Source organism: Elephantulus edwardii, unplaced genomic scaffold, assembly GCF_000299155.1.
Source record: "Elephantulus edwardii isolate Elephantulus edwardi_28Jun2011 unplaced genomic scaffold, EleEdw1.0 scaffold00002, whole genome shotgun sequence".
NCBI classification, from domain to species: Eukaryota; Metazoa; Chordata; class Mammalia; order Macroscelidea; family Macroscelididae; genus Elephantulus; species Elephantulus edwardii.
The window spans coordinates 25384570-25401684 of record NW_006399752.1 but is presented as its reverse complement, the minus strand read 5'-3'; the positions used below and the strand labels follow the sequence as shown (position 1 = coordinate 25401684).

Sequence of the window (17115 nt, the reverse complement as noted above, 5' to 3'; positions counted from 1 at the left end):
GGTGGAGGTGCGAGAAGGCTCAGAAGCTAAAGTCCATGTCTAATTTAAATGACAACTGTATTAATATTAAATGAAATAGTGCTCCTTACTGCAGAAAAACTAAGTTCCACTTTAAACATAATTTCAATTTACCAAAGCAATTTTAACTCACTTTCAAAAGGCCCAATTGAATAGAACAGTCATTTCATCATCTTATTCCTTTTAAGGATTACAAAGCAGACGGGGGAGAGGAAGGGGAAGCCAAACCAAACCACTAATAGAGAGTAATAGCAATTTGGCAGACAGGTGTTCTTGGTTTCATCAAAAGAATGACTTGTAAATGCAGCCTTTTATGTATACTAAAGAACGTCTCTAAAAAGCTATATAATGATCTTGTGGGTGTTTCTGCAAGTGGATTAATACATTGCAGTCTAGATTCAAATCCCAAATAAAACCAGTGAATACACATAATTATATCCTACCTGTCTTAATTTAGGTTATTAATTTTCCCTCCCCAGAATTGAGTTGGAATCCACCTCTTTTGACTTTGTCTAATTGCACTTGGTGGGGAGAGATAAGGGCCTGAAGGAATCAGTCTGCTCCAGGTCACCTTCATTAGAGCTATCTCTGCAGCCACATGTATATTCCCTGCTCTGCTCAACGACAACAGAAGGGGAGCCACACACACCATCTTAAATGTTTAGTAGCTATGTTTTAAAAAGTGAAAAGGAACAAAAAACTTTCATTTAGGAATGTGTTGTTTAATATAGCCAAAATATTTTCTTTTCAACATGGAACCTAGGGAGGAAATTAAGAATATTTTGCATTCTTATTTTCCCCACCAGGTCTTCTAAATGCATTGTATATAGCGCACTCACTTTGTTCTAGCTACACCCCATGAGGTGAGCAGCTCACACATGGCTTGCTGCTTCTGACTGGAGAGCCCAGTCCAAGCATGGTGTGTTTATGTTGGTGTATCAGAGGGGAAGCTGTGTATCAGCCAGGAAGACCATGCCCACCTAGGAGTTTGAGCTTTACTCTCAAAGCAATGGGATTTTAAGCTGAGAAGTAGCATTTTTAAAATGTTTAACTCAGATAATTTCAGGATATGTGGTTTACAGGGGAGAGATCTGGAAATGTTGTTGTTGTTGTTATGTGCCATCGAGTCACTTGCGACTCATAGCGACCCTGTGTACAAGAGCCCTAAATACCGTTCTATCCTGTGCCAACCTAGCCATCTCAAATGTATTCATTCCCACCACTCCAGTCACAGATTCGATCCATCTCATCGAAGGTCTTCTTCTTCTGTGCTGTCCCTCCACTCTGCCAAACATGATGTCTCTCTCCAAGGACCAGTCCCTCCTTGCAACATGCCCAAAGTATGTCAGACGAAGCTTCAGAAACCTTGACTCCAAGGAGCATTCTGACTTCACCTTCTCTAGGACAAACCTGTTTGTTCTCCTAGCAGTCAATGGTATATTCAACACTCTTCTCCAGCACCACACTTCAAAGGCATCAATTCTCTTTCTGTCATCCCCATTCACTGTCCGGCTCTCTGACGCATAGCACATAATTGCAAAGACTATAGCCCAGATCAGGTGCACCTTAGTCTCCAGCCTGACGTCGTTGCTCTTCAGTACTCTGGAGAGGTCCCTCACAGCTGACTTTCCCAATGCAATTCGTCTCCTGATTTCCTGGCTGCTGTTACCAAGAGTCTTGACTGTGGAGCCAAGTAAACTAAAACTATTAACTTTCTCAATCTCTTCACCATCCGTACTGATGCTGCCAATTTTCCCAGAGGTGAGGATCTTTGCTTTCTTGATGTTGAGCTTCAATCCATATTTAAGGCTGCAGTCCTTGACCTTCTGCAGCAAGTGCTTCAGGTCCTCAGTTTCAGCAAGCAGGGTTGGGTCATCTGCATAACGCAGGTTGTTGATGACTCTTCCACCAATCCTAATTCCACATTCCTCCTCGTACAACCCAGCATCTCAGATGATCTGTTCTGCATGGAAATGTAGGTTGCTTCATTAAGAATGGTGTTGTGGTCCAGGTGAGGAGAGGTGAGAACCACACTAAAACACTGTAGGGAATATGGACAGAAGGATGTCTGAGAAAAATTTTAAGAGGTAGAATCATCAGGATTTTTTGGGACTGTAGCATGTGAGGGGAGCGCTGGTGGCCTAATGGATATAGAATTACGCTGCCAACCAAAAGGGAGGGGGTTCAAATTTACCAACAGCCCTGCAGGAGAAAGATGAGCAGTCTCCTCCTGTGCATTTTACAACCTCTGAAAACCTACTGGAGGGCCAGTTATGGAAGGCAGTTAGCAACCGCAACTAAGTAGGCTGGGAAGCTCTGGTGGTGTAGTCCACAGGGGTTTGCACTGCTAACCCAACGGCAGTGCTGCTCTGGTGGTTCAAATCCTCTCTGGCAGCTTTCTGCATGAGAGAAAGAGGAAGGTCTCCAGCTGAGTTACAATTCTCAAAAACACGCTGCAGGCTCAGCAGTCAAGAATCTCTTCTGACTTGAGAGCAGTGGTGATGATGATGATGGGATGTGAAGAAAGGGAGAGAGAATATCTTGGACAGTGGAGCCCGCCAGTAGGATATCTTACTGCAGTGGATGGAGGTCAGGTTGTGAGAGGGAGATAAAATCAAGTATGGCCATGCTGTAACAGGCAAGTGGATTTATAGTTTGATATGGAAAAGGCTTCTCAGACTGTAGAAAACCTAAAAAGACAGGATATTATTATTATGTCATAGAGTTGGAAATGACCCATAGCTGATCCTCCAACGGGTTTTCTGAGGCAGTAAAAAATCACACGCGAGGAGATTGCCCATTCTCCCCCACAGAGCAGCTGGTTGGATTTGAACAGCTTTGAACTGTGTGCCTTGGGAGTTACAGCACAGCTTCTTGCCACTAGGTCATCAGAACTGCCTAGAAAGACTGGGTGGAAACAGCCTTTTAAGGTACCAAGTGAAAACTCAGCAGTTAACAAGAAGAAGATGGATGACTGGGACAGTAAAACAGAGTTTCACAGAAACTCTAAGTGGGCTATTAAAGAATAGGTAGGGTTTGGAAAGTCCAAGAAGATAGAAGCACCAGCAGGAATGTAGAGAGGTGAGAACATGTCACACTGTGTAAGGGACACAGTGAATAATAAACCTCCCTGCTGGGCTAGAAGGGATTAGGCCTGAGATCAAAGCTGGCCTAATGCAGTTTGCAGACATGTTGTGTTTGGCTTGCGTAGGGTTGGATCACGTTGTTCTGAATTTAATTTAGGTGCCAACGTTTCCACACAAAACCATAGATTCTTGTTTTCTAAAAATAAAAAGAGGGATGGTGGTGGTTTATTGATGAATTGGGGCTTCTATGTGGCAGTAGTAGCTGCCCCTTCACATATGGCCCCTCTGCTTAGGCAGTTTGTTCTACTTGGTATGCTGTGTTCTCTGCCTGCGTCCTGTAGACAGTTGGAGGTTTTCTATCTTGAATCCAGGGATCAGGATGCAATAAAGACCATGATAGATTGTTGAGGGCTTGGAATAGCATCCTGAAAAGGAGACAGCTGTTCAGAAAGGCATTTTAATAAAATTTGAGGGAAAGGATTTTTTAAAATGTTAAGTAAGCGAAGATTAATATCTGACGTTTTTTTAACCACATCCCAGACATTGCTTTAAGGTCTTTACAAAAATACTTAATTTTCACAACAACTCCCTAAAGTCAGCACTACTGCTTTCTTCCTCTTACAGACAAGGAATCCAAGGTCCTTGAAGTTAGAAACTTACCCAGAGCCACTAGGATGACCACCAAGGTCACTCAGGATGGAAGCAGAGCTGGAACCCAAGCAGTGTGATTCTCTAGGGCCTTTTAACCATGATGGGAAACTGTAGCTTTCTTTATCTGTTTTAATATCATCTGAACAAGGAGTTTTGCTGATAGAGATCATTATGCTCTTATTCGGCAAGTTCCAGTATTTCAAGGGTATCTGTTTGATTTGCTGCTTCTAGAAGAGAAGAAGGTCTGGAATGGACTCTTTGCAGCTGCCTTTGGGAAGGATGGATGAGGTGCTGGCCCGAGTGGCTTAGCTTTGGATTGAGGGACCAGGGTTACATTGTGTGTTGGAAGGTTGGTTGTCTTCCTCTCACGAATGGCTTAGTGTTTGTAGTGTCGAAAATGTCTTGTATTTTCTTAGATGTTCTCATGAAACATAATTGTAAACTTTATAAATATTTTCATTTGGAGGGATGGGAGTTTATAACATTACAGAGAAACAAAAGCATTTGTGCAGAGCCTCAAAACTCAGCAGGTTTTCCTACCATATTTAATGTGGTTTCTCTCTTTGGTCTGCAGATGAATCATGTGAAGGAAAGATTTGCAACAGAGCATAATAAAGAGGTGCTTCTGATGTGCATTGGCATCACCTCAGGGGTTGGACGATTGCTCTTTGGACGGATTGCTGATTACGTGCCTGGAGTGAAGAAGATTTATCTACAGGTAATTTCTTAAAATCTTTTTCCTCCCTCCAGCAAATTGATCCTTTTGCCCAATGGCTCGTTAAATGGACTTACTTGCTTAAGTTCCTCAGTAAAAAATGAAAAATATTTCCTAGAGCATAATTTCTTTTAAAGGCAAAATCAACCATGAGCAAAAGTTTTAGACACGAGAAATTGATGATTGAACAACAGTCTTCTTTGTTTTGTCATGGACTTCTCCCAAACCAGAATGGGTGCTGCTGATTGCTTTTCCTAAGAGGAATGTTTTCTCTCTGGCATAGGCTGGGTAGTCATGTGCGGATCCGGTGCCTTGTGCAGCTTCTAGTGAAATTCAGAGATCTGTGAGGCTTTTGAGCTTCTGTATTGCAAATTGCTTCCAGATTGTTGTGACGTGTACACTAAATGCTCATTTCAAGACCATTATTGACACTCAGAAGAATCGATGCCTTTGAGTAATGGTGCTGTGGAGGAGAGTATGGAACATAGACTGCCAAGAAAACAAGCAGGCTGTCTTGGAGAAGGTGAAACCAAGTTTCTCCTTGGAGGCAAGGATTTTGAAGTTCTATCTCTCATACTTTGGGCAGGTGGCCAGGAGGGACCAGTCTTTGGAGGGCATCATGCTTGGAAGGGTCATCATGCTGCGGGGACAGCCCAGGAGAGGGAGACCCCAGATGAGATGGATTGACATGTAACTGAGGAAATGGGGGTATTGTACATAGGGTGGCTATGAGTCGCAGGTGACTTGATGGCACATAACAACAACATTGGCACTCATTCAACAAGTATTTACATGACTTTTTCACTGTGCTAAGTGCTGCATGGTTCAAGGAAATGTGGTCTGAGTCAGAAACTCATGGACTCATGGTGAGACAGATAAAATAGTGCTGGCTCATAGTATGATAGTGCTAGATGGGTACACTGAAACAGAAACTGAGTATCATTATCACTGGTGAAGTTCTGCGCAGGCTTCTTTGGCAAGCTGAGTGTTAAGAGAGAAAGATGTTCCAAGCAGAGAAACCTCTTGGGTTTAAAGATAAGGCGGTCTGACTTAATATACTGTGTCTTGAAAATTCTAAGTAATGTTTTAATGAAATTAGAGGAGAGTAGTGGATGGATTAGTGTAAAGGATAGACAGGAATCCTTATTCACACAAGAATCTACCCTGAAACCACTAAAGGATTTAAAGTAAAGGAGTGATGTAACCTGGGTTGAAGTTTATAATGATCCATTCAGTAACTGTGAAGGGCACAAGAGTGTGGGAAGAGGCAAGAGTGAAGTAGATTGTCCCCAGAAGCCACAGGTTATAATTCCACGCACATGAAATAGGATAATGAAATTGTATAGACAGAGAATGGTTGCCAGGAGCAGGGGGATGCAGGGACTGGGCAGTGACCACTGCAGTAGGACACCTTCATTTTGGGGTGATACTGACTACTCTTGGATGTAGTACCTTCATTTTTGGGTGATACTGACTACTCTTGGATGTAGTACCTTCTTTTGAGGGTGTTTGAATGAAATCAAAGGAGAGTAGTGGAGTACAACTGTATGAATGTATTAAAAACCACTCAACCACAGTGAAATGAAGAACTCATCTATGAAGAGGCAGTAAAGGGCCTTCAAGGAGCAGAGAAGTTTGATACATGATGGGAAAAGGCAGTTTATCACAAATAAGAAAGTAAGTTCCTTCCACTAATTGCCATGAAGTTAAGATTCATCACCACTTATTGAACACTTCTATGTACCCGAAGATAGTGTTTCTACTGTCATTATTTTTACGTATAGATGTGATCAATGAGGAATAGACAAGCTACGTTGTTATGGTGTCTGTGTGAGTGTAGGTCCAGGAAAACAGGCAGGAGCCTGGTCACACAGCTCATTCTTGTGTAGACTGAGTCTGAACTGACCCCTGGCTGACCCTCCAGAGGATTTTCAGAGGCAGTTAATCACACTGGAGAAGATTGCCCACCCTTCTCCCACAGAGCTGCTGGTGTATTCAAACTGCATGCCACAGCTTAGAAGACAGTAAAGGTAGTTGGTCAAATGAAAAGAACTCATTCCTTCCAGTCGGAACCAACTCCTTATCCGCTGAAGGATAAGTTCAGGCTTACCAGCGGGTATTCAGAGACTGTCAGTCACCCAGGAGACAGCCCACCTTCTGCAGAGCCGTCTGGATGGAAACCCCTAGAGAGGGACCCTCCTTTGAGTTAGCAGCTCCCTGCAGATGATGCGTACTGGATAGAGTACTATATTGACATCGTGCCTCCCCATTATCCACGGCTCCGGAGGGATAGCTGTGCAGTTTATTTTCACCCTTGTTCTCAATGTCAAGAGAGACCTCTACTGGACATTTGTTGCATTACAGACTTTCTTTTTATTCAGTCAAGAAATTACTTGTGGTTTGAGTTTGAACTCTGCCTCTTGCAGCAGCCTACACCCTGATGAGAGGATATAAACAAGACAGACATAGTTCCTGAGTTCTTGGAGCAAGATCAAGAGATACTGCTTTAGTGCATTGAACTTTTGTTGAAGAATTACGTGGTCTGATTTTACATTTTAAAGTCAGATGGCTGCTCTGTTTGTGGAGGTTGGGTTATAGGGAAGGCAAGTTTAAAGTCAGGGCACAGCAGGTGGACCTGTGGGTGGAGGACATGCCCATTTCAGAGCTCTGTAGGAATTGAGACTGGAGTTTGGCAGCTATGATTATAAAGATGGATACTGGTTTTGAATTAGGAATTACTTTCTCACATTCTTTTTTTACTAAGAAAGTGGGAATGGCCCACTTCAGCTGTCAACCCAATATTCAGGCTGCATATCTTCATGGAAAATGTGTCAAAAAGCTGTGACTTAGGCTTGAGAGTATGCGAGTAAGAAGAAGGGAGAAATCACATTTATTCCTCAGGAACATTGAACTGTTTTGGAATAAGCTGACATTCTTCTAGAATGTTATCAGTAATGCTTTACACTCCAGCAGCTGTTAATGTACTTGAAACAAAATCGGTTTCTTGTTTTGTATTTTCTCTCTTAAAAGAAATGCATTTTTAAAAATGAGGGTGGGAGTGGGAAGAGCAGTAAGTAGATAAGTGCAGTGGTTCAGGTGAGAGAAGGGAGCTTTGGTGGTGTAGTGTGTGAGGAACAAAGGCATGTGGTTGAAACAACCAACAACCCCGAGGGAGAAAGATGGATTATTTGATTGGCTGCCTCTGGAAGGTCAGCTATAAGTCGGTTCCAACTAGAGGACACCTAATAACAACAGGTGAGAGATGATGTGGAAAGGTGGTAGAGTGGATGAAGTCATATTGTATATTTTTTACATCAACATTTTACTCCAAAACAACTTTTAAAAAAGTCTTTTCCCCTACAGATGGGTTAATCTGGTCATTTGTTACAGGCTAGGGAAAACTTTTTATTAAAGCCTTTTAAGTCATTCCCAGGAGAAACTAGAGCTTTTCCTAACCTGTCCCATGTTTATCTGCACTTAGAACAGCTGAGAGTTAGGTTAGTATTGTAAACGAAGTATTTCCTTTTGAATGAAAGGTAAGACACAATCGGGCTTCTTTCAGATTTTATCTAATTTTGTTGTTGTTGCTATCCAAACATGGTACATTGTTTATGGTACCCATGCTGAGTCAGTCAGGAGAGTCCAGTCCTTGGAAAAAGACTTGATGCTGGAAAAGGTGGAGAGTCTGAGAGAAAGAGAGGAACAAGGAGATGAAGTGACACAGTGACTTTTAGCAGTGGACCGGAGCTTATCAGAGATCCTGAGGATGTCATGGGACAGAGCAAGGTCTATTTTCCATAGGGTCACCTTGAGTCATATTCAATTCAGTGACATCTAACAACATGGACAACAGAAGGCTTTCAGTGTGTTGTGTGTGGTGTCATCCTGTGAGCACAGTGACACAGCATTTAATGCAAACCTAGCCCACCGGACTGTGTCCTGCATCACTCCACTCCCCTCTGGGCCTTCTTTGTTCCTGACTTCCTCTGCTCTGCTCTGCCCTACAAAACAGTGTGCTTTTCATTCTTTGCTCTTTCTCCGCTGCTGCTGCTGCTGCTGACTCCAGCTCTGCCTAGAGTCTCTATTCATTCCTCTTTTCTTCCGTCCCTCCCTACCTGGCCAGCAACCTTTTGGCCAAGTCTTTTAAGGTTTGGGAAGGCCCTGTTACTTCTCTTACTTTCTTTCCGTACTTTGGTTATGTTTTCTCATACACACTCCCTACTTTCACCTCAGGGGCCTATGACAGCTCTCTTTTCAGGTCCCCTTGAAGCCACCTCTGGAGGTGAGCATTACCTGGGCTGAAACCAATTCACTTCATAACCCTCCCAAACAGCCCAGCTTCTGGTCCAGTCACTAGGGATTGGGGCCTGTAGAGCAGACAGGGCACAGGCCCTGAGTGAGGCGTGAGTTCATCTCAGTTCTGCCACTGACTTATCTCCAGAACTGGGAGAGACTGGTGAAGATTCACGGTGACAGCATACATGGAGTGCTTGACCCACACTGGACGGTTAGTCACTCCTTGCTTTAATATTTCATCAATACTGAAGGCAGACCTTGATTTGGAACAAGTCTCAAGAAAGGAGACAAACATTTGTTTTTGTAGATAATGTAGGTGTTACATCTCATTCTTTTGCCTAAGGGTTCTAAATTTAGACTTCCATCATCTGGGGCTTGAGGCATTTGAGCCTAGCAATTCCAAAAACAGAGCTACTCCTTCTAGAAGAGATGGCTGGATTGATTCACTTATTAAGACTTTACAATGTGTGTGCTTTCTTGGAAAAGGAAAGCCTGTGTCTCTTTATCATCTTTCTTAACTTCAAGACCTAACATTCCATCAGAACCTCAAACTGGTTCACTGTGGTTGTCTGCTGAAATTTTGCATTTCCACCCCAGATATACCGAACTGCGTCTATACAAAAATCCATGCATGATCCTTATACCATGTGCTTTCTAGTCACCTTTAAATTCCTACAGATTTCTAACTGCAGCTATTTTAAAACTGTGAATGCTTCAAAGATTTGTAAGTTATAATTTCATAGTGAAATAACGGAAAACTTTGGATTTAGGTTGATTTTCCCATTATCCTATTTATCTGATGTGGACACATTGAAGAGTGAACTTTCGATCTGTGTATGTAAAGAGGTCTGGAATGATCTAACCCAGGTTAAGTAGAGGAAGAGAGTAAGCATAGGAGGGAGAGAGGAGCTGAAAGAGGACTTTCCTATATTATTTCTTTAAACCTTGAATTGTTTAAACCAGTGTATTCATTAGTTGTCATTTGCTGTTGTGTGCTTTTGAGTCAACTACAACTCATAGTGATTCCATGCACAATAGCTCTGAACCCTGCCCTGTCCTGAGCCAGTCTCACTGTCTCTGACACACCTACCCTCATTACCCAAGTCACTGTATCAGTCCATCTCACCTGGGTTCTTCCTCTCCTGTGCTATCCCTCCATCTGTTCAAGCATGATGTCCTTCTCCGAGGACTGGCCCATCCTGGTCACATTCCCAAAGTATATGAGATGGAACCTCAAAACCCTTGCCTCTTTAAAACAAACAAACAAACAAAAAAACCACCACAAAAAAACAACAGAACACCTTGCCTCCAAGGGGAGCTTGGTTTCACCCTCTCTGTGATAGACCTGTTAGATTTTTTAAACTATAATCATTTCTGTATCCATTCTGGCTAAGTGAACAGATCAGTGTTGCCCAGTTGTTTGCTTGGTTTTTTTCTTTATCCCCCCTTTTGTTTCATTTCCCTAAACATTTCCTTTAGGCATTTTACATTTTCCTAAAGATCCTTGTAAGAAGCACAACCAAGATATTCCTTAGAGGCAAGGTTGATGAAGCTTCATCTTCCATAGTTTGGGCATGATGTTAGGAGGGGCCATTCCTCGGAAAAAGAGATCATGCTGGGAAAGGTGGGCTGTATCAGAGGCTTGAGCATGTCCAGTATCATGAGGATGGCTGAGGGCCAGGGGCACGTCTGTTGTTCATAGCATCATTGTGCATCCCAGTTGACTCAGTAGCACCAAGCAGTTCTCTGCCCTGTTGCTGCTTATATAAATCGATTATTAGGCCTAAAAAGGAACCACAGGCCTCATAGTCTCATCTGGGCAGTGGCACCGGGTATGAATGTGTCACATGTCAGTTTCTTCAGCAGGCAACCCTCATATACCAGGGAAGTGTTGAATAGACTCACTGGGGAGTGCTTCAGGACTGTGTCTTCTGCATGCTTTAGTGAAGCCTGCCACCTAGCAGTGAGGCCTGAGCATTGTCCCTTCTTTTTTATTGCTAGATGCTGCTGAGTCAAGTACAACTCATCACGACCCTCTAATCAACAGATCTGGCCTGTCTTACCCTATGCCAGCCTCACATCTCTGACACTTTCAAGCCCATTGCAGCAGCACTATGTCAGTCCACCTGATTGAGGGTCGTCTCCTTCACCATCCCTCTACCTTTACAAGCATGTTGTCCCTTTCCAAAGATTAGCCTTTTCTAGCAACACACCCAAAGTATAGGAGAACCCTGGCTGCACTCTGTCCAAGACCTATCTGTTTGTTCCTTTGTAGACCATGGATGTTCAGTACTTTTCTCTAACTTTAAATTACTTTCTATAATTAAGAATGTTAATGTTTGTTTAGTTTTTAAATAAAAACCTCCTTAAATCCTTAGCCACTTAATAATTTAAAATTGCATCCTGTATTTTATTTTTAGTTCTCTTTATCTCCTTAATGGGAAGATTAAAGCATCAGGAAGGTTTTCACCTGTTCAGGGTCACCGGCAGCTGGGACCTGACCCCTGTCCCTCAGAGCCCTACTTCTTTCTAGTTCTAACCAGGCTGCAAACCCGCTTGTTCCCCACTGCTAAAAACTTATGCCTGTACTTCCATAGAAAGTACATTGGGGAAAAAGATGTTTAGGTAGAAAATAAGAACTCAGGAGAATGGGGAGATTCTGTTGCATAGAAGTGCTTGTGTGACTGTCTAGGCTTATTTTTTCAAATAGTCAATTTGGAATTTTAAACTAATGAAAATTTTTATGGTAAAGTTATAGTCAGTAATGAAAATTTTAAGAACATGCATATCTATGTGATGTAACAGTGTAAAAGAGATACTAAACCTGTTTGGGACATTTTTCAGAAGTGTGTTTCTTATTGTGCTGTTACTGGGCCACTGGCATTAAATGTGGATTTTTTTTGCAGGGGCGGGGGGCGACATGTCAAAAGGTTATAATCCAGGTTAGTAGCAGAATGCAGTCAGGACAGCTTCCAAAATCTATTTCTCAGCCTTGAGGCAGGTGCCTTAGCCTTGAACCTCACTATTTTAAGTCAGTATTACAAAGCTCTTAGTCCTGCCATTTATGGCTCTTCCCCACCTACCACCTATCTTCAGTTCTCCAGTTGTCCAAGAAACTTGAGCAAAGGCTCTTTGGTTCCATTGCGGGTGGCAGTCCCGAGGTCAGCTCCATCTCACGTTGGTCTCTGGTCCTCTGCTTCGGGCATGGCTGCTCCTGCCGTAAGTCTAACTGACACAAGAATCTCTGGAGGATGAGCCACATTCTCTTGCTGCTTCTTTGCTGGTGGGGAAGATCTTCTGATTCTGCAGCTGGATCTTGTTTCTTCTGCATGCCAAAATAAGGAAGACCATGGACTGCCAAGAAAACAAATAGGTCTGTCTTGAAGATGGTGAAACCAAGTTTCTCCTTGGATGCTAGGATTTTGAAGCTCATCCTCACGTACTTTGGGCATATGTCCAGGAGAGACAAGTCCTTGGAGAAGGGCATCCTCAGATCTCTAGTTTGGCCATGGTTGCTGCTGTTACTGCAGAAGAGTGTCCTACATTATTATCTTGCTTCTTTCTCCTGGGGCGGGGAAGTGGATTTGAGACACCTTCCCAGATCACAGTCCACAGCTTCAGGATCCCTCCGGTGACCCTGACATGGACCCTGGGGTGGTGACCTGCCTGGAACCCTCTTAGCAAACTTGGTATTGTACAGATGTGCTTCAGGGATCCTCTTCCTCCTCAGTCGTGCCCACCTCAGGAACAGATCATCCACTCCTTGCAAGTGTCCTTGTGTCCACAGGAGCAGTTCCTTAACCTCTCCTAGCATCACTATCTTCATCTGCAAAATAGGAGTAGCATTAATATTCACCTAACAAAGTTGTAGAGAATCACTATAATATCTCTAAGGCTTTGAGAGCAGTGTCTGTCACTTTGTAAACACTAAATGATAATCACTATCATATGCATGAAGGAATCAAGGTGGCACAATGGTTTGTAACAAACCGAAAGGTTGACATTGCAAACCCATCCAGCTGCTCCCCCGGAGAAGAGGCCTGGATGCTGCTCCTGTAGAAGAATGTGGCCTAGAGAACCCTGGGGCAGGACATCTCTGTCACACTGGGTCCCTCCCGAGGCAGAGTCTGTGAGGAGGCGCCTACTAACATCATCATGTGTATATGTTTTTCCCAAACCTGACCTTTTGAAACACATTTTCTTCCACTGATGTGTTCAATGTCTTCCTTCCTTCCTTCCTTCCTTCTTTCTTTCTTTCAAAAGTTATTGTCTGCCCCCTTGTATTCATTTTGTATATACTTTGAATATGAAAGGATGGCAGTATGTAGAATACTTCATTACATATCCATCTCCCTACAGCTCAAGGGTAGGAAGCAGGTCTTAGCAATTATTAAAATGTCTCTCTGAGCCAAGGAGAATCACAAATATGATGAATGAGTGAATTTAAGCTAATGATCAAAGAACAAGTATTTATTCAATACAGACTAGGTGCTAGGTCTTCAATCTCATAATACCTGTCCCAAAGATGAGTTTGGTACAGACTGTGCCCTCAAAAGAGTTTACCGACTAGAGGGCAAAGCAAGAAGAAATAGTTTCGTCCTTGGACCTTAATGGAGATACTGAGAGTGCACTACAGAAACTCTGATGATGATTGGTTCTGATTATGTATATAAAATCAAGATGAAAGGAGGGGGCACAAAGGAAGCAGTAGTTGGTTGGTAGACCGGAGTGTGTTCCTCGCTAATTGTCTTGTTCTGAGGGCAGAGTTAACCTTGTGGTATCTGTCTTAGGTACTGTCCTTTTTCTTCATTGGCCTCATGTCCATGATGATTCCCCTGTGCAGCGTCTTTGGGGCCCTCATTGCTGTCTGTCTCATCATGGGTCTCTTCGATGGATGCTTCATCTCCATCATGGCTCCCATTGCTTTTGAGTTGGTTGGCGCCCAAGATGTCTCCCAAGCAATTGGATTTCTGCTCGGATTCATGTCGATACCCATGACAGTAGGCCCACCCATTGCAGGTGAGTGTGTGATGATTCAACAGTAATTTTTTAAAAATTTATTTTATTATTTTTGTGTGTGTGTACTGTCAAATCAGATCTGACTGGTATAGGAGGAGATTGCCCCTCCTTCTCCAGCAGAGCATCTGGTGGATTCAAATCACGTACTTCTGGGATTACAGTGCAGCTTCTTGCCACTCGGCCACCAGAGCTCCCTATTCTACAGTAGTTCTATTAATTCACAGCATTTCCCACTCCAGTTCTGAAGTTCCACTTACATGTAAAACATACATACCTGTCCTAATTTATGACTGGATTTTTGCTTTTGTGTGTGCCTTATTCATAAGGAACATGTGGTGGCCTAGTGGGTTGGATAGTAATGCAGTAAACTCAAAGGCAGGTAGTTTGAATCCACCAGTTGCTTCTGGGGAAGAAGATAGGCCGTCTCCTCCTGTGCACTCTGTTGCTGTTGTTGTTGTTGTTGCATGTACCATAGAGTTGGAACCAACCCATAGTAGACCCTCCAGAGGGTTTTGAGAGGCAGAGAATCACACGGGAGGAGATTGCCCATCCTTTTCCCATGGTGCAGCTAGTGGCCTATGAACCACATACCTTCGGGATTGCAGTGCAGCTTCTTGCCACAAGGCCACCAGAGCTCATTCTCTATGTACTCTACAGCCTATAAAAACTGCTGGAGGATCAGGTTTGAGTCAGTTCTGAGTCGATGGCGATGAGGATAACATAGAAAGAACAGCTATAGAAAAAGCTTGCTGGGTAATTCTTATCCTTGCTGGAATCTGAAAACTTAGTAAAGTAAAACAGTAAGCTTTTAGGCTTTAAGCTTTCACAGTTCCTATATTTAACTTAATCTGTGTTTGGGGAAATGGGAAAATAGCTTCTCTTTTTTAATGATAACTATATGGAAAGATTTCTGAATATGTATGCATTATGTAAAAGGTAATGTCTCCCTGAGGAAAAGCTGATGATGTACAAAATTTAGTGTAAATAACCAAATGTCCATCAGCTGATAAATGGGTAAACACATTGTGTTATACGTATATTGTGAATATATATTTAATAGTCTGACTTTCTCAGCCAACTCATAGATTTATAATTTTGCATTTAGAGTATAATTTTAAATGGTTTCCATTTATGTCATCAAAAAAAGCCAAAACAACAATAACAACAAAACCCTACATAAGGCCAGTGTCCATTTGAAATATTTTGAGTGGAAGGCATTTTATCCTGACCACTATCTTCCACCAATGCACAAACTCTCACATCATGTGAGAAGTCCCCAAATGTCCCCTGAGGACTTTTGGAAAAGACAAAGCTTTTCCTTGAAGATAATTTCTTCTAGGTAATACATTGGCATGAGAGTGCTGAGGCCTGCACTCCGCGACAAAAAATAATGCCAGGAAATCTTCTTACTACAGGAAGTTTGTATTTCAGGTCTACACCTTTACCAAAAAAAAAAAAATTATTTCATTAGAATTTCTCCTTGGAGCCTAAGATTTTTTTATTTTTTTTTTTTTATTATTTTGTGTGCGTATACCGTCAAATCAGATCTGACTGGTACAGGAGGATATTGCGCCTCCTTCTCCGGCAGAGCATCTGGTGGATTCGAACCGTGTTCCTCTGGTATTGCAGTGCAGTTTCTTGCCACTAGGCCACCAGAGCTCCCGGAGCCTAAGATTTTGAACTCTATCTCACATACATTGGGCGCATAGCCAGGGGAGACTGGTCCTTGGAGAAAGACATCATATTTGGAAGGGTGGAGGGACAGTGCAGGAGAGGAAGAGCCCAGATGAAAGGAAATGATAGAGACAGTGACTGAGGCTATGGGGGTTGGTGTGTCGGAGTCAGTGAAACTGGGTCAGGACAGGGTTCAAAGCTGCTTTACATAGGGTTGATATGGGTCACAGGCAGCTCGACAGCACATAACAACAAATGATATTGTAATAACCAAAATAAACCCAGGAACAGTTCGGAATGTAGGCATTTTGAGTGTGTGTGTGTGTGTGTGTGTGTGTGTGTTTGTTTTCTCTTGATAATCCATCTGCTCTATCAGCAGTGTTGTTTGAGACAGTTCTGCTAAGGTGAATTCATCATGTTGCGACCAGGTCAGGCTGATTGGAAACACTGAAGAGCCACACTGTTCTCTTTCTGACAGTACTTTCCCTTTTCAGGGTTACTTCGAGAACAGCTGGGCTCCTATGACATGGCATTCTACCTTGCTGGAATCCCTCCCCTCGTTGGAGGTACTGTGCTTTGTTTTATCCCATGGATCCACAGTAAGAAGAAAAGAGGGATGAGTAAAACCAATGGAGAAGAAAAGATGGAGAAGATGTTGGAGAACCAGAGCTCTGTGGTCTCCAGCTCATCTGGACTCCTCAAGAAAGAGTCTGACTCTGTTATTTAATGTCTTACATATTGGCACCAGACTGGACTTGCTTTCTTTCAGAGGCCTAAGCAAGTTTTCCTTTTATATGAATTACAAATTTCTTATTTTTTTAAATCACATTCTAGGAAAAGCACAATAGTTGGTAAATAGAACCCTTGTCACAGAATAATTTCTGCCATGTCTGAATAGCAGACATACCTACAAGTATGAGAGCAGTGACTCTGATACCTGAAAACATGTCTGAAAGTCAGATTATATTTAATTGTGAGAATTTGGAGATATCTCAGCCAAAAAAAGCAACTGTGGAAACTGTGAATGTTATTTTGCTTGTATAAATATTTAAAAATACCTCAAGCTCTACTGGAAGGGTTGCAGTTTGGTAGGACTGGCAGCGGTGTTTGTTCTCTTGCCTGGTATTTTATCTAGTGCCCTTTTTTCTCTCCTGCTGGGCACATTTAAAAAAAAAATTCATCCTGGATTTTAATTAATACCAAATATACCTGAACTTAACTCTATGTTAAAGTTGCCTGCTGTTAAATAAGCTATGTTGTTATTAAGATATCCTGACTTGCTCCCCTGTCCAGGAACCTTTCTTGTAGCAAATGCAGTGCAGTGTTCAGCAACAGGGTATGAGACGAAAGGCTCCTGTCCATCAAGCCAGCGGAGTTCAGAAATCAGGATTCTTCCATTTATATTTGTTTTTAGTTTGTAGTGTTTTACTCAAGTAATCAGCAACATCCAAATTTCTGAATTTTTTTAATTGAAATAATAAAAATAAAATGAATGAGATATTTTGGCAATTTCAACATAGAATTTTTCTGACTTCTGGATTTGTTAGCACTCGGACTTGTTATTTAAACATAAGCATGTGTTCTCCAGTTGAAATTACAGGCACAAATGGGCCAGAAGTAGGGTGGGGGACCTAACTTTGTATTCACCAAGAAAAT

The 17115-nt window shown here is 42.4% G+C and overlaps 1 protein-coding gene across 1 annotated transcript in view; it reads left to right on the top strand.

The window, feature by feature from the left end:
* SLC16A10 (solute carrier family 16 (aromatic amino acid transporter), member 10) overlaps positions 1 to 16186 on the top strand; it is a 169409-nt gene extending 153223 nt beyond the window's left edge. The window contains exons 4-6 of the mRNA XM_006879037.1: positions 4330 to 4473; positions 13557 to 13785; positions 15954 to 16186. Of these exons, the coding sequence (XP_006879099.1) occupies positions 4330 to 4473; positions 13557 to 13785; positions 15954 to 16186 (606 nt within the window). The remainder of the gene's footprint in view (positions 1 to 4329; positions 4474 to 13556; positions 13786 to 15953) is intronic.
* The last annotated feature ends 929 nt before the right edge of the window (positions 16187 to 17115 follow it).